Source organism: Chiloscyllium plagiosum, chromosome 38 (assembly GCF_004010195.1).
Source record: "Chiloscyllium plagiosum isolate BGI_BamShark_2017 chromosome 38, ASM401019v2, whole genome shotgun sequence".
Lineage (NCBI taxonomy): Eukaryota > Metazoa > Chordata > Chondrichthyes > Orectolobiformes > Hemiscylliidae > Chiloscyllium > Chiloscyllium plagiosum.
The window spans coordinates 7038699-7056953 of NC_057747.1; the positions used below are offsets into that span (position 1 = coordinate 7038699).

An 18255-nucleotide genomic window follows, 5' to 3' on the forward strand; every position below is an offset into this window, starting at 1 on the left:
TTATGCCCTCTGGACCTAGACTCTCCCATGATGAGTAACATTCTCTCACTGGTTACTCTGTCCTGGCTCTTAAGAATCCTATTTGTTTTAATGAGATCACTTCTTCTTGTCCTAAATAACCTTTGCTCATTAGACAACCCATCCATACATGGGATTATCCTACTGAAGCTTCTCTGAACAGCCTCTAATTAAATAATATTTCCCCTTCACTAAGGGCACCAAAACTCCTCACAAGACTCCAGATGTGGTTTCGCCAGCACATTGTAGAGTTCCTTACTCTCATAACTGATCGAATGGCGGAACAGACTAGATGGGCTAAATAGCCTAATTCTGCTCCTCTGTCTTATGTCCAACCCCTTTGAAAGAAGGGCCAACATTCCATTAACTACAGCCCTGTGTGCTAAATTTCCGATTTCCATGCAGAAGTACCCCCAAATCCCTTTATGTTGCAAGTTTTCTCTATTTAAATAATGTTCTGATCTTTTGTTCTTCCCTCCAAAATGGACAAGTTCACATTTCCCCACATCATATTCGATTTGCCAACATTTTGCCCACTTAAACTATTAATATCTCTCTGTAACTGATTTGTATCCCTCCCATAACCAATCTTTCCACCTATTTTGTGTCATCTACAAACATGGCTGCAGTGTACTTGCTTCCTTTCTCCAAGTCATTAATATATATCACAGACAGTTGCAGTCTTGGCACTGATCCATGTGGAACCCCACTGGTCACAGACTGTCGATGTGAAAAAGAGCTACTTTTTTGAACTCACTGTTTTTTGCCCATGAGCCAATTCCCTAACTATGGCAATATAATACTCCCAATGTTGTGGGCTCTTATGACTTCAGCTTTTGTGAAGTATCTTGTTGAATGCCTTCTGGAAGTCCAAGTACAGCACATCTACAGTTTCCCCTCTTACTGCTCTGGTTGGGACTATCTTGGAAAGCTCTAAGAAATGAGTCACACCCAATTTTCCTTTTGTGAAACCATGCTGACTCTGCTTGATTAGATTATGATTTTCTCAACATTCTACGATTATTTCTTTAATAATTGATTTCAGTACTTTTCCAATAATAGATCTGAGGCTAATCTGCTTACCTGTCTATTGCCTCTCTTTTTGAACAGAGATGTCACATTGGCAATTTTCCAGTCCTTTGATACTTCCTGACTGCCAGAACTCTGGCTTATTTTGTCTGCTTCCCCATCTCTCTCATTTGTGGTGTTGATACTAATTCTAACATCCCAGCTACTCAGCTGGTTAAGATTGCCTGAGGGAGCACGTGCCATCAGAAGTTAACTTGCTTGTAACTGTTCTTTGGTAACAGCTGCATTTAGGTTTTGAATAGAGTACTCATTCTGTTAATTTCTAGCAAATTATAATGTTGCTGTTGAACTGATGGAGGGACAATCAATACTAGACTTAATCATTTAATTTTCCTAGCCCCTATGTCCAAATTCCTTTCTCAACCACAGTTGATTCTTTGATACCTTGGTATCATGTTTGTCTGAGCTGAACTTTCTATGTCTCTTCCACCTGCCCTGGCCATTGTGCATTCACAAGTGAAAACCATGCCCATGGCTTTGTCAGTTCCCCTCCAATGCTCTCCTAGTTTGGCTTCCTGTCCTCCACACTGTAAGCTTTAGCACATTCAATACTCTGCTGCCTGCATCCTATCTTACAACAAGTCTCACCAGCCTCTCCTCCTCTCCTCACTGATTTGCATTGGCTCCTAATCTTGTCATTTGATGTTTGAGATCATCCATTCAGGTGAGTTAATCTCTTCATGACCTTGCCCTTCTCTTCAGTGATGTAACCATTCCTCTCCAGCTCTCTGCTCTCTTATGCGCCCATCCCCTCCCCCCACTGACATTCTTTCAGCTGCCAGCCCTAACCCTGCTGCCTCTCTAATTCCCCCACATCACTTCATTTAAAATCTCTGTTAACACAAAACTCTTCATTCAAATCTTTGATCTCTTAATGCTCCACCTTTTAGTTCAGAATTTTCTCATGCCTCTGAAGATTCTTGAGATGGTATGTAAATGCTGGTTACCACTTCCTGGAAATTAATAGTTAAAGGCATGTATGGAGCTTAGTTATGAACCAACAAGGTCATGTTATCTCTTTATTGTTTTTAACTGTAACTCGGTAATAGATCTACTTACTGAAGGATTCTTGTATCTATTTCAGATACTGAGGGGTTGATCAGCCAAGCCTTGCTAATAGGGAACTTTGAAGGTGCTGTTGAACTTTGTCTAAAAGATGACCATTTCGCTGATGCCATCATTCTCGCTATAGCTGGAGGAGAAGAGCTTCTTGCTCAAACACAGAACCGATATTTTGCAAAAAGGAAGACAAAAATTTCACGGGTAAATGCTGTGTCAGTCTGCAGAGCACATATATAGCTTTATTCACTCTAAAATGTAAAGCAACAGCATTAGAGTATTCAACACTGTTCACAAAGTGAGCATCAGGGAAGATGGGACCTGGATTGAAACTGTTTTCAGAATTAAACAGTTCAAATATGTTGCTAGGAATAAGGGATGGTGTTTTTAGGAGGCAGGATGGGAGGAGGTGTAGTTCTCTGGGGAGCATCTTGGGGCAGTGACATATTTTAATTGTTTAATTCTGGGAACAGTTTCAATCCATCTCCCATTAATGGGACCAATATCTATTCCATTTGGTAACCTCCTTAATGTAATGAATTGAGGCAACCGTGTCAACTTGGTCATCTCACTGAGTTCACCATAAAAGTTTGTACAACTGGAAAATGTCAAACCTAGGGATTGGTAGAGGGAAAACTTGTATACAGGCAGGATTACAAGTCGATTCGTTGTGTAAAGTCTATATTGTTCCTGACCTTGTACTGCTTGTTATCTGGTCTACACAGTGCCTGAATTGGAAGTGCAAAATGTCACAACTGCGTAGTTGGTATTAGTCCGCTTGCACTCCTATACTTCACAATATGGTTGGAACATCAGTGGAAGAATCAATAATCAATAATGCTATCAACATTGTACCATCTATTGTAACTACTACCATGATTGCTTTTAAATGTTTTCACTTCATTGATTGGATAGAAAAGTGCAATGATTGGAACACTTTTGTATAGTATAGAAGTATGTATGTCAGCTAAGCAAGGACCACAGTTTTTCAGGATGTTAAAGTGTGTTTAACTTTACCTTTAAACTTATGACCTTCAATTTGAATGCAAAAAGAGCATATTGTTTTGTACATCAGTCACTCTGTTACACAAATTGATTTTTTTTTTAATCATTGGACTTGTCTAAAGCATTGTTTCTTTCACATTTAAACAGCTTTCAAAAGCTTCTATAAGTGATAGTATCCATTTAATTGAAGGCATTGCAATCTAAGCAAACTGGTGGGAATGCCATTTTAAACCGTTCTAGTACAATTCCACAGGTTGTCATGCTTGCATCGTTTGCACAGTTTGTCCAATACTGAATATTATAAATCTCCTGTTACAGCTCGTGTCCTCTGTAGTCACCCACAACTGGAGGGATATTGTTGAATCCTGTGACTTAGATAATTGGAAAGAAGCTTTGGCTGCTCTCTTAACTTACGCCAAACCTGAGGTGTTCCCTTTACTATGTGGTAGGTTTGCTACTTCACCTCTTCTATATAATTTATCTCAAATTTTTTTTCAATCGTTATGCTTTGAGGGATTTCTTTGTAATTTGCAAATGGTTCTACAGATCTAGGCATACCGTTGTCGAGCTGACCAGTGGTTTATGTGATTATCATTGACAGGTATGTGCAGGTAATTTGAACACAGTCATGGTTGGGACAAACGCTCACCTGAAATACCTTTTTAAAAAAAAACCTCTGGTTAGCGTTTGAGTGCAGTGACCCTGAATGATTTGTCCCTTTGCTTACGCAGCACAAAAGTCAACCGTTTATGAACAGCATGCAGTTGAAGTTGAACCTGGGATCATCTTGGCTTCTGTAAGACTCCACTAGTCCTAAGATATATCAATATATCATCATGCCAGTATATTTTGTGATTCATAAGGGGCATGCATAAGGTGAACAGCTAAGATCTTTTCTCCAGGATAGGGAGGGGGTCCAACACGAGAGGGCACAGGTTTAAGGTAAGAGGGGAAAGATATAAAAGAGAGCTGAGGGACATGGATAAAATAAATAGACAAAGTTTTTCCCTGGGGTGGGGGAGTCCAGAACTAGAGGGCATAGGTTTAGGGTGAGAGTGGAAAGATGGCACGGTAGCACAGTGGTTAGCACTGCTGCCTCACAGTGCCAGACACCCGGGTTCAATTCCTGCTTCAGGCAACTGTCTGTGTGGAGTTTGCACATTCTCCCTGTGTCTGCTTGGGTTTCCTCCGGGTGCTCTGGTTTCCTCCCACAGTCCAAAAATGTGCAGGTTAGGTGAGTTGGCCATGCTAAATTGCCTGTAGTGTTAGGTGAAGGGGTAAATGTAGGGGAATGGGTTTGGGTGGGTTGCTCTTCGGAGGGTCGGTGTTGACTTGTTGAGCCGAAGGGCCTGTTTCCACACTGTAAGTAAGTAATCTAATCCAATCTAAACTTCCATTCACACGGTGCTGGGGATGCAGCAGAATACATTCCAGTTGTCAGTCGGCAAAGTTTAGTCATCGATGGCTATACACTTTGGAAGCAATGTATTTGAGCAATTTTTTTTTTTGTGCAATAAAATCACTAGTGCTACTTCCAGTGCAGTCCAGGTTTGGAAGGACCAAAATCCATAACTGGTGTGCTTAGTGTTTTTTTTTAAACAGTTCAAGTGGACATAGTGCAAACATTTTACTTTATTTAAATGTCAGTGACAGCACCCAATATCGTCCTGTGTGTTTTGTTCCAGGTTAGAGATTGAACTAATGCCTCGGCAAATAGCATCTTGGTTCAAGTAACTTTCTTCATTCTTTAATAGTGTCAGCCTATTGAGAAATTAAAGCAAAATATTCAAGAAAAGCTCAGAGTTTCTTAAATTTATTCAATTGTATTGCAAGCCTTTCTGATTTGTAGAATGTTTTGTTTCCTTATTTTTAAAAGGGTTTAAAGGTAAATATGATATAGTTTTGGCTCCAGCTATCAGAAAAAAAGTGACTGGGCCAAAAACCCTTCATGTCACATCGCTAACTGATGTTCAATCTTTTGGGTCCTCTCTTTCTTAGATACCCTAGGATCCCGTCTAGAAATGGAGAATGAGGGAAAGCTATGCATACAGGCATGTCTTTGCTACATCTGCTCCGGAAATGTTGAGAAACTGGTAGAATGTTGGGTTAAAACTCATGAAAGCTCGACTCCACTTGCACTCGAGGTAGGAACCGGTAGTTCAGATCTCTCTGCATTGCAGTGTTTATGTGCCACATACATTATGTTAGTTCTAAAGTTATACCCAATGTGGATCATACATGCTTGGATTTAGTTGAATTTAAAACACACATCTGTCTGAAATCAGATTTTTGTGTATTTGATTTAATATCCTCTATCTGAGGGGCTGCATGTTCCACTGGAGGCATCCTGGCATTCACTCTTTCCATCATTGCTCCCCACACATCCCCTTCCTCCCTCTTTCAATTGGTACTTTCTCCTGCCTGACCTTTTGCATTGCTCGCCTTGTCGCAAGCATTAATGTTCTCTTTCTCACTTGCGCTCTCACTTTCTGTCTTGTGAATGTGTTTCAGAGGAAGTGTCACTGGATTTGGCCTCCGTTCCTGCCACGTGCTGAGTTTTTCCAACATTTCTGTTTTATTTGTATCTGCCTATTTCTGCCACCTGTGGAACTGCTCCTGGATATGAGCTTGTTGTTACATGGTTCTAACATGGAAATCTGCCTCTTGATCAATGCTAAATTACATGCCTATCATCAATGACTGAAGGATGGCTAAAATGGAACTGTTAGGTTAGATTATGGTGCGTAAGTTGAAACTGAACATTGAGGGATTTTCTGTCCGAGGTTGGTAGCAAACTGGTATTGAATATGTTTATTGGTGATATAGGATGTGAAAGGTTTCAGTTTCCTGAAACAGATGTCTTTTTTCAATCTGAGCACAAAACCTGAAGTGAATGCATTAAGATCTTGCATTGTAATGTTTGACTGATAAATGATAAAGGACCCTCATTCAAAGTCCTTATTTAACAGGGGAAAGGTTCAAAAACTGCTAAATTCCACACTTGACTTGGAATTGTCTTGTGCTGTTATAGTATCTGAATCTTGCAATTCCTATTCCCAGCACTACTGAATGTGTACCTATCTGTGCCCAATGACCTGTTGTGATTTAAGAAGTCCACACATGACCATCTCTCAAGGACAAGTGGAAATATGTGACAAATGCTGCACTTACCAATGACACCCACGTTCGTGAAATTAATGTTGACAAAAACTGTTACTGGTGAACATCTTACAGTTTCTATCATGAGTTGTGTTCTTCTCATCAGGACCTCGTGGAAAAGATTATGATCTTACAAAAAGCAATTGAGTTACTCCAGGGCACAGACATGGCTGCAGAGGGCCCAGTCTTTGCAAAGAAACTCACGCAGTATGCCAGCTTACTGGCCGCACAAGGAAGTTTGGAAGCAGCAATGAGCTACCTCCCGACAACTTCAAATCAGGTTCGACTTTGCATTACTTTTCTCGATTTGTCATTATCTATAAAAATATAGTGTGACTGTCTATATAGTTACCCAATTCTCTGTAGGCTTCAGGCTTAATGGAGAAGCAAAACCTAGCAGAGCAGTATGAAGTACAAAAGGAAAAGAGAAAATCTAATTGATTTTTTTTTAAGATGATTGAATGATACCAGTGTTTAGTTAGAGAGAAACTATTCCTTCTGGTGGGAGGCTCCAGAACAAGGGAGGAAACTTTGAGCAAGTCTGTTCATGGCTTTTATTAGGAAGCACTTCTTCACACACTGCAGTGGAAATCTGAAATCAAAACAACAGGAGGTGCTAGAGAAACTCAGCAGAGCAGGCAGCATCCATAGGGAGAGAAACAAAATTTAACGTTTTGAGTCTTTTATGACTTCTTCACTGAAGAAGACTCACAACACTTGAAACATTAAAGTTGTTTCTCACTCCCAGATGCGACTGGACATGAGTTTCTCCAACACTTCGTTTTTGTTTCAGAAATCCAGCATTCAGCCTTACTTTGCTTCTATTTTATTGGAAATTGATAACGTTTTATTGGCTAAAGATGCTAAGAGTTATGGAACCAAGGTAAGTAAATGAGTTCAGAAATAGAGCAGACATAATCTAATCCTAGGGAATCAAGCTTAAGAGCTGAATGTTCTACTCCTATTCCTGTAATTTTTTTTTTACTGGACCTGTTTTAAGGATTAGTTTTAAAGGAGTGACCCATGTTTATCCCCTTTTATTACCCAAGATAAATCAATATCTCACCATGCCAGTCTATTTTATGATTGAGATGTAATGAAGTTCCATTCACACGGTGCTGGGGTTGCAGAAGAATTCATTCCAGTTGTCGATGGCTATACACTTTGGAAGCCATGTGTTCAAGCAAAAAAATTTTTTACTATGCAATACCAATTACACTTGTTAACCCAATCCGGGTTTGGAAGGACCAAAATCTGTAATTGGTGTGCTTAATTTTTGTTTTAGCAGTTCAGGTAGACACAGTGCAAACATTTTATTTTCTTTAAATATTAGTGACAGCACCCAATATCGTCCTGTGTGTTTTGTTCCAGGTTGGAGGTTGAACTAATGCCTCGGCAAATAGCCTCTTGGTTCAAGTACTTTCGTCATTCTTTAGTAGTGTCAGCCTACTGAGAATTTACAGCAAAATATTCAAGAAAAGCTCAGAGTTTCTTAAATCTATTCAATTGTAATGCAAGCCTTTCTGATTTGTGGAATGTTTTGTGTTTTTTTATTTTTAAAAGGGCTTAAAGATAAACTTGATTTAATTTTGGCACCAATTAGAAAAAAGTGACTTGGCCAAAAACAATTACTTTCACGTTGCTAACTAGTGTTGAATTTTTTGAGGTCCTCCCTTTCTCAGATATTCTCTGATCCCGTCTAGAAACGGAGAATGTATTGTCAGACTGGCTTTGAAACACCTACATTAGGATATATTTGTCCCTGGAATATTTCATTTCTCTTCCCCCACACAAGTGATGAACGTGCAGTCCATAAATACGCAAACACATTTCTAATTCCAGTGTCAGGTTAACCAGGATTTAATTGCTGTTTCGTGAAGGTTCTGTAGGATTTGGTAAATGATGGCAATATGTCAGATCCAAAACACCAACCATAAATACCATCGTGAAAACATCGCTTTTGCCTTTCTAACTATGTACAGTCTATGAACTGTGACAGCAATTGGGTGCCTTCTCTTTTTGTCTATGTTTTTAGAATGAGTAAAAGTATACTGGATCCTAGATTTTTAAAAGTAGAGCTATAAGTGTTTTTAAAAGCAAGGGATTATACCGAACCTTTATTAAGGTTCGGCTTCAACTAGAATATTATGACTCGTTCTCGACACCACCTAGGAAGGATATGAAAATTTATGTGCTCTGGCTCTAGAATGAGGGACTTCAGTTAGATTAGATTCCCTACAGTGTGGAAACAGGCTCTTTGGCCCAACCAGTCCAAACCGACCCTACGAAGAGTAACCCATCCAGACCCATTTCCCTCTGACTGATGCACCTGCACTGTTGGCAATTTAGCATAGCCAGTTCACCTGACCTGCACATCTTTGGACTGTGGGAGGAAACCGGAGCAAACCCACGCAGACACGGGGAGAATGTGCAAACTCCATACAGACAGTCAGCCGAGGCTGGAATCTAACCTGGGACCCTGGTGCTGTGAACCAGCAGTGCTAACCACTGAGCCACTCAAAGAACAGAATGTTGATAGGAAATTTGATAGACGTCCTCAAAATCATGAAGGGTCTAGACAGAGCAGATGGTGAGAAAATGTTCCCATTGGAGAAAGGATTGCAAACCAGTGGGGTTTGACATACGGTGAATAGCTCAAAACCAGTAGCAGCATAGGAAAAAGCATTTTTGTGCAGTGCATGCTAAGGATCTGGAATGAACTGTCTGTGTATGTTTTTGAAGAAGTAACAAAGAGGATTGATGAGGGCAGAGCAGTAGATGCGATCTATGTGGACTTCAGTAAGGCGTTCGACAAGGTTCCCCCTGGGAGACTGATTAGCAAGGTTAGAGCTCATGGAATACAGAGAGAACTAGCCATTTGGATACAGAACTGGCTCAAAGGTAGAAGACAGGGTGGTGCTGGAGGGTTGTTTTTCAGACTGTAGGCCTGTGACCAGTGAAGTGCCACAAGGATTGGTGCTGGGTCCTCTACTTTTTGTCATTTGCATAAATGATTTGGATGCGAGCATAAGAGGTACAGTTAGTAAGTTTGCAGATGACACCAAAATTGGAGGTGTAGTGGAGAGCGAAGAGGGTTACCTCAGATTACAACAGGATCTGGACCAGATGGGCCAATGGGCTGAGAATTGGCAGATGGAGTTTAATTCCGATAAATGTGAGGTGCTGCATTGCAATTCTGGTCTCCTTCCTATCGGAAAGATGTTGTGAAACTTGAAAGGGTTCAGAAAAGATTAACAAAGATGTTGCCAGGGTTGGAGGATTTGAGCTATGGGGAGAGGCTGAACAGGCTGGGGCTGTTTTCCCTGGAGCATCAGAAGCTGAGGGGTGACCTTACAGAGGTTTCCAAAATTGAGGGGCACGGATAGGATAAGTAGACAGTCTTTTCCCTGAGGTCATGGAGTCCAGAACTAGAGGGCAGTGGTTTAGGGTGAGAGGGGAAAGATATAAAAGAGACCAAAGGGGCGTGTATGCAATGAGCTGCCAGAGGAAGTGGTGGAGGCTGGTACAATTGCAACATTTAAGAGGCATTTGGATGGGTATATGAATAGCAAGGGTTTGGAGGGATATGGGCTGGGTGCTGGCAGGTGGGACTAGATTGGGTTGGGATATCTGGTCGGCATGGACGGGTTGGACCGAAGGGCCTGTTTCCATGCTGTACATCTCTATGACTCTATGGTGGAGGCAGACTTAGACATGGCTTTCCAAATGGAATTGGATGAGCACTTGAAGAGAGAGAATTTGCAGGGCTGTGTGGCAGAGGAATGTTGGAATTGAGACAAACTGATTTGCTCAAGTAGAGAGCTGACACTGATAGAGCAAGTTAAATGGCTGTCTGTACTGCATAACAGCTCTTATTCTACATGTAAAATAACTCAAGAAACCATAATGTGGTGAAACCGTTCCACCTAATTTTCTTCATCATTTTGAAGTGAACTGAACTTTGTGTGGTTTCATGTCGAGCAAAGTGAGGAACAAACATAAATATGTTCTAAACAAACCTCTCCATGTTTTTAAATTATTTTACTTGTGATTGTGAGAGTAGAAGTGGCACCACCCATTACGTAACCAAATTTTTGTTGATATTTTGAAATTATCTTTGCAAAGTACGCAGATTTAGACAGTCGTGCATTGAACTATATTGAATGTACCCGATTTGCATTTGAAGATTTAGTGATTGCACATCAAATTCTCCTGTGGCTTTATATATAGTAAGTAAGGAGATGCAATGTTTCTTAAGCACAGGAATATTACATTAGTCAAATTATTCTGATATGGCAAGGGCTAGCAGAATGTTATTTAGTGAAACATAATTTGAATAATATGCTACAACACATACAGCAAAATAGACAGAGTACACCAAGGAACACTTCTGTATTTTTTGAACAAAATTGAAGGAGTTTTGCTTTTTCGACCCCTGCCTTTCTATGTATTTCTTAGCTACGGTATGTTTAGCCTAATGGGAATGCAATTTCTTCCAGTTTACAGTTCTCCAGCTCCGTGATCGGCTATTCCATGCTCAGGGAGAAGCTATGGCAGGTCAACAGCCTCCCACATTTCCCTTTAATCATGTTGTAACGAAAAGTACACGTCCAACTTCCACTCCTGCACCCACTCCAGCTCGACAAACACCACCACAAAGACCAATACAGCAACCCGCCCAGCAGGTAGGTAGCACTAAGGCATCCTGACTGAATCTCTTCCTTAATTTCTCCTCAATTCTGAATATATATTGCTGTAGTTCTGGTCTGTGACTGTGCCATTGCCCAGGTATGCAAGGGCTTTCTTGCTATTTGAAAGTTTCTCTTTTTGCATGTAAGTTTTTCTCTGCACGATGGAGCCTGGAGTATTCTAAGGAATTGTGCAGCTTGCAACTTTGTTCCTGGTCTGGTTGTCCCTTGGTTTCAAAATTAGATTGTTGAAAAGTCCATGAAAATTGCTTCACTTAACTGCTAAACATTGTTACTCATTTATAACAATGACATTTTTTGTCTTCTCAGACTCAGTTTCAGACCTTTAGTTCTCAGACCCCAATCTGTCCGTCAGCTCCAACAGTATTCACTCCCCAGCCTACCCCAGTTGCACCTCCATCTGCCATCCCTGTTCAAGGCATTTCTGGGAGTACCACCAACATCTACTCCAAACCAGGAGCAACTCGTCCCACCTACCCACAGCATCCTACCACAACCACTGCACCAGGTAATCTGTTTCGCACTTAACGCTGATCAGGCAATTTTCTATTTAAAATATGTTAATACATGAGTTACCTTGGGTAGCACAGAAGTATGTTTATACTTTAGTAAATTAACTCTGTGGTAAAGTTTTATGGGTGCGTAGTTTAATATATATACTGCATACATATTTTATAATACTTATACACATGTGATCATTTTCTGAAAAATAAAATTTGTAGACTTACAGGCGAAAGTAGCGAAGTGACATGCTGAATTGTAGATAGTTACCAGAGACAAGGCCGTCCAAATAGCTGATACTCATTCTTGATGCACCTTAATCTCTCACCATAGGACAATCTCATCATCCCAGGATTCAGTCTGGTGAGCTTTTTGTTGCAATATTTGTATGGCAACAGTATCCAGCCTTGGGTCTTGTCTTTAACCCATCCTTCTTGTAAGGGTTGGTCAAACTGAACAGTCTTTCTTCACAGTTCTTTTTTTTTTACTGTTCTCACTTGCCAGTCTATAAGAGAGGCCAGTCCATGTTTTGATATTATTCATCCATGCCATCTTAGGCTGTCTTGTCCACATTTTTCCAGGCGGTGTGCTTCGAGTGGGCTTCTTTTCCTGAACACTTCCACCCCGACCCAGTTTGCATCACATGTCCAAAATATTTGAGCCTTCCTGAAATCACTGCCTCAAGCAATTTCGCTCAATGCCAACTTTCTGAAGAACCTACTACTTTGTCTGACTGTCCATGGCACAGTTAATAATGTCTGAGCATTTGGGTAAGGAGATCAAAGCTGTACACTGTATTCCAGGTACAGTCTGAACAAGGTTCTATACGATTACAGAAAGCCACATGGTTTTCAGTCATCAGCAAACTTGGAAATATTACATTTGGCCTTCATATCCATGCCATTAATATGGGTTGTGAATAGCCAGTTTTTGCTTAGTTTCTCTGCCACTTCCTTATTCTTCATTATAACTTACCTCGCGTCTGCCTGTAATTAACCCATCTTTATCTTTGCTAATCTTTTTCCTCTTTCTATGCCTTTTCCAGTCCATGTCCATTTTCTAAAGTTTACTTTTACAATTTCTTGAACTTCTTTTGCTAAATTCTAAATTGGTCCCAATTCTCAGGCTTGCTATTTTTTTTGGCCACCTGAAAACCACTACCTATGATCTAATATAATTTTTTACTTCTCTTGTTAGCCACAGTTGGATCACTTTAACTATTGGGTTTTTCTGCCTCTAAGGAATGTATATTTGTTGTAAACCATCTATTAATTCTTTAAATGCTAACCATTACCTGTCTGCTGTCATAATTTCTGATGTAGTTTCCCAATCCACCAGAATCATTGGCTCCTCGTAATTTTGTCGTTCCCCTTTGTATAGAATTAAGACCCTAGTTTCAGATTAAACTGCATCATTTTCAAACATAATGTAAAATTACACTATATTTCTAAAATCTGCTCTACAATGAGAATATTGATTACTAATTTATTAATCATGGCATAATATTGTGCCTAAAATGTTCTGTTCTTTAGCTGATTCCAGAAATCCATCAGTAGATGTTCCAGGAATTAGTCTTTCACAGTATTAATACTAAGTAAGTTCACCTGGGTTGAAGCTATCCATGGATACTGCATTACTCTTTTTACATGCACTTCTAATTTCATTGATTTATTGCCATGTTCTACATTACCTCTACTGTATAGACAACTGCCACAAATGGATGGTGCCCCTTGCTGTTTCTCAGCTTCCCCCAAAATGAATTCTACATGTAGATCTTCCGATCTAAGATCCTGTCTCGAATGTACTAATCTAATCCTTTATTAACAACGCAACCCCACTTTCCTTTTTTGCCTGTCACTCCTAAATCTCGAATATTTCTGTTATTCAGTTCCCAGCTTTGGCCACCCCTCTTCAGCCATGTCTCTATAATGAAAAATTAGATCAGACCTGTTTTTCGATTCGTGCTATTAATTCAATTACCTTGTTGCAAATGCTGCATGTATTCTTGATAAATATAACTTTACTTTTTTCATTTTGTTTTTTACCCTATTTAATTTAGTCCTGTTTCCAGTTGCTTCCAGTTTGGCTTAGTTTTCTTCCTACCATTGCTAGATTTGATTCTCACCTGTCCAATACCCCTCCAAGTTCCTGTCCCCTGACAAGTGAATGTAATCCCAACCCAACAGCACTAGCAAATCTTCATGTGAAGGGGATGTTGGTCCTGGTTCTGTGAAGGTGAAGCACATCTCATTGTGATGGCCCAACCCACCCCAGACCGAGTCCCAGTGTCTCAGAAATCTAAGACCTCTTCTTGCAACATCTCTCCAGCCGCATGTTGATTTGTGCCAGTCCCTATTCATTGCACGTGGTACTGATTACTGCCGTTGAGATCTTGCTTTTTGATCTGTTTCCAGGCTGTATCAAACACATTTTCAGGACCTCATCCCTTGTTATTATGTTTTCCAGCATAATTATACCCAGAAGATACATCTGTAACCCCCAAAACTCTCTGAGATCTTAACTATTTTGTCTATCAATTTTCTTTGCTCCAGGATGTCTCTTCAATTGCCTAGTTCGGGAATACTTCTTTCAATCTCTTCCCCCATCTTCCCTCAAATTCTCCTTAAAATTTGGTCTTTGACTGCCTATTATAATATCTGTTTATGTGGCTCAGTGAAAAATATTGTTAATCCACCTCTGAAGCACTATGATAAAGGCACTTCGTCAATGCAAGTTATTCATCTTAAGCATCGCATAGGTTTTAGGTGTTGTAGCTGCCTGAATCTTTTCACAAGTTCAGAGTTGTTTGCCATGCCTGGCCTAACAGTGTCTGAATGGCCTTTATAATTCTCCTATACTTTGGAACAGAGTATAAGAATGAAAAATGCACTGCTGTCTTTAGAGGTTTGAATGCAGGAACTGAGAACCTTAATTCATGGTGAGGTTTCATATGAAAAGTATCTGCCAAGGAGTGCTAATGAAAAACAGGAAAAGATAAATTCAAATTAAACATTGCTTCAGTGGTACTACTTGAATTCATTTTAATTCTTTTTCTCTACAGCCTTTTCACAGTTCCAGAATTTTGGACAGCCAAAGGTTCCTCCAAGTGGACTCCCAGCCTATCCTCTTCAGAATCCTTTGCCAGGTTCAGGGTTGACTGGCCCATCTCTACCTACAGCCTCTCTGAGTGGTCCAACAATTCCTGGTGTCTACATGCCAGGGCCATCGCTAATGACCCCTGCCTCTATGCCATCCTATCCATCGTCTAATACACTGCCACCCAGCCACACAGTACAACCTGGGCCACTGCCAACTTACCCATCTCACCATTATCAACCCCAACCTCCTACATCTCTACCAGGCATTCAGTCCACCTTCCCTCACCCCTCTGGAACAGGAGTCCCTGGAGCTCCGTCCTCCAAGCAGTTCACATCTGCGGCAGTTCCTCCTCCTCCTCAAACAGGTACTCACTTTCTAGCTGCTATTAAATGCTCCGCCTCAATTGACAAATGCATTAATTGGACTTGTGCCACACTTTGCATGAAGTTTAAAACAATGTTACAAGACCTTGCCCTTAAACTGATTGCATTTTTAACTAATAGATTATTTTCAATTGTCAATTTACTGAATCTGCCAAAAAATGAACCTGCTTAAATTTGAGCTTGATTTTGAAGAACAATCACTGATCCATTCTTGGGTGTGACAAAAGCAAAGACTGGTTTATGTTTCAGTTCAATAGCAGAGCAAATAATACAGCAATTTACCTTTTGCATTTGGCTCATGTGAAAATTCCAAAAGAGCAATGTGTACAATATTTAATTTTGCAGCTTGCGTCACATTTTCTAATTGGTAGGCATGACTTTTCTGCACTGTTGCACTCCTTTACAGATGTATTATAAGGTTCATGATCCTGAAAATTATGATATGCCCACCCCTCAACCTCCAGTTTTCTTTCTACAGCATAAATCAACTTCTGTTTTTCCAGCACTCCTGAGTGTCTGGCTGAAGAACAACAGAACAGACCCTCACAGGAGGCTTTGTGCCCAGTCTCTCCACTTGTACAGAGAATGGTGCCTGGAATGTTGAAGCAAGCAACAAAAATTGTACAGCAAATAAATCTCATTCCTAGTTCCAACTGAAAGCTTGTTCCATTTGCTCCTGAGACATCAAACCTTTCAAGATTTAAACCTTGCCATTTTGTAGTGTTGCATGAACTTGTTTGGATATATAGGCAATTGTTCTTCAAACCACTTGTGCATGGCTAGGCTTGTGAAGCCAAGAAAGAAGCTTTCTGAATGGTTTTATTTTGCAAACACCAAATTAATCCCTAGATTAATGCATTAATTAACGCAGCTAAGAATGCTATGGAGTTTATCATCAATTGATGTTCTTGTGAATAGTTTGGCAGCAGTGGCCTGTAGAACTTTTAAGGCTAATTTTCTGTGAGGCAGCAGTTTACTTTGGCTGTCAATAATCTGAAAGAAAGCTTCTCTTTAGAGTTTGAAATAAATTATTTCCTCCTCATAAATACTGAACAACTGGAATACACATTGTTGCTTGCTTATGGAGGCTGGAAAAAGTTTCGTTGCTGGTTATTACTGGGGGAACTGGCAGAGGTTGAGGGTGACTCCCTGAAACCCTGTTATGAGCAAAATTGACACATGCATGGATGTCTGTCTTAACCGTTACAAATCAGCACAAGTGTCCTAGCTTAGCCATTTAATTCAAAATTTGTATTGTTTATTCAGTTACTACAAAACACATTCGTTGAATTATTTGTATGATTCAGAAATGGTTTTCAAGGGTGTTAAGGAAACAAAAGCTCCCATCCTGCCAAATCTCGGTTTCAGATTTCAGGCTGGCATGTTGAGAGTTGCCAAGTCAAGGCCAAACATCATCCCACCAAGTAGGGGAAGGGAAAGATTGTTGTTCATTTCTCCCAGTAGTTCTGTGAGGATGAAATTACCCATCACTAGAAGCACTTTACTCTCCAACAGTGTTCAATGTTGGCTTGAGCACTCAGAACTGAGAGAATCATGAATGTGAGCAAGAAGTTTCCATTTTCTTCTCACTTTAAGAACTTTGTTATTTGATCCCGTATTCTGTTAATTTATTCCGGGTTCCATTCTCTTAGCTGATGGCATTTGAAGCTATCCTGATCCTGAACTTCTGTCAGCAATGCTTTCTACTTGCTGCAGAGCTTCTGACAGGAGACAATTCTGCATTTTTCTCACTTATTGTCATGAAGGATCTTTGATAACTTTGGACAAGTTTGTGAACTTGCATTTGGAGAATTGTAGATGCAATTATATGTCCTTCTACTCTAAGGCACTTTGATGCACAAACCTGTAGCATCAAGAATTTATTGTCCCTATTGATGTAATTATGATTGAAATTATTTATTCTGCACCAAATCCTATTTGGATTAGTACTGACTTGATGCTGAACTCAGAATTGTGTTTATTGATAAAACACTGTGGGTCGCAGATCGGTAAAACACAATGCAGCTAGTTGTTGACTGGGTGACTAAAACAAAACATGTTGTTAAATTTAGTTTCATGGTTATTCTTGGTGAAAGTTTCTGATACTGGCATGGTTGCCTGTCTTGTATAGACAAGTCCTGTCAGAACTGGGTTTGCTAGATCTTGTAACCAGAAACTTGGTGTTCTGCAAGTACAAAGTTCAGGAAAAGAAAACAGGTGCCTAGATTGTTGGCTGTGTTTCTGTTTAACGCTACTGATACATGCAACTTCCAATTGGTGTGAACAGGCCAGACCGCAGCATGTAGAAGTGTTTCCAGCCTCATGTCTGCATTTCTCTGGAATGTTTTGTCGCTGTTGACAAGAGTCCAATATGCTTTTCCTATGAATCCCTCTAAACTTAGCCATCTTGGGGAGCAAGTAGATGATCTTCAAGCAGGTCACAATTTATTTTTTTCTTGTTCTTCTCAAATCACCTAGTGATCTCTCGCATCTAGAATTTCCCAGTCATGTTGGAATTATGAAGCCCTGCTGTTGGGCAGTCAAATACCAGGGTTTCCTTCATTTCTTAAAAATATCCCCAATGTCGAAGAGAGAGGATCAACTGAGTGTCCATGTCGGGGCAGTCCAGAAATACAAACCATGTAATGCCTTGAGTGGAGTACAAGTGAATATCACATGCTGCACCACAATCATAGAGTCCTAATGCAATTGTGCAAAGTTCAGATAATTTCTGAGAACATCAACTTTTTGAATAATAGATTTGTTTTTGTTAATCTATCGTATCTATTTGCTCACACTCTTATTTAACACAGCTTTTCACTGAACTACCTGTCCATCTATTCACATTCTATTTAGCCCATTATTGTCTGTGATCATTTTATTAGTTTACTCTCTGTTTAATGTCTATATGTTGAGAACTCAGCTCTTGGTGCAGTTAGGCCTTGAATATTCTACAAATAGGTTGTTTCATGTTTCACTGGGAACTTCCACATTTGTAGTCTGTTGTAAATGTGCTTCTAGATTATTGGAGCACAAGTTTGAGAGATTGTGTCAAAGGCTAAAATGATTTTTGGTGAGTATTTATAGATAAAACTATGGTTGCAGATGGGTGGGTGAGGATCATTTGGTACAGCCTTAATGACTCATCAGTTGCTGTCCCTCACGGATACTCTGTAGATCATTGATTCAGATCCCAGCTCAGATCCATCTTGAATATGTTCTGAAAGTTTTGT

At 40.0% G+C, this 18255-nt stretch overlaps 1 protein-coding gene across 5 annotated transcripts in view; it reads left to right on the plus strand.

The window, feature by feature from the left end:
* The window catches only part of sec31b (SEC31 homolog B, COPII coat complex component), an 88629-nt gene that overhangs the window by 46042 nt on the left and 24332 nt on the right, over positions 1 to 18255 (plus strand). For all 5 annotated transcript variants that reach the window (XM_043678749.1, XM_043678752.1, XM_043678751.1 and 2 more), the window contains 7 exons: positions 2192 to 2370; positions 3490 to 3616; positions 5170 to 5315; positions 6437 to 6610; positions 10830 to 11015; positions 11349 to 11547; positions 14602 to 15003. In XM_043678749.1, coding sequence (XP_043534684.1) covers positions 2192 to 2370; positions 3490 to 3616; positions 5170 to 5315; positions 6437 to 6610; positions 10830 to 11015; positions 11349 to 11547; positions 14602 to 15003 — 1413 coding nt within the window. The remainder of the gene's footprint in view (positions 1 to 2191; positions 2371 to 3489; positions 3617 to 5169; positions 5316 to 6436; positions 6611 to 10829; positions 11016 to 11348; positions 11548 to 14601; positions 15004 to 18255) is intronic.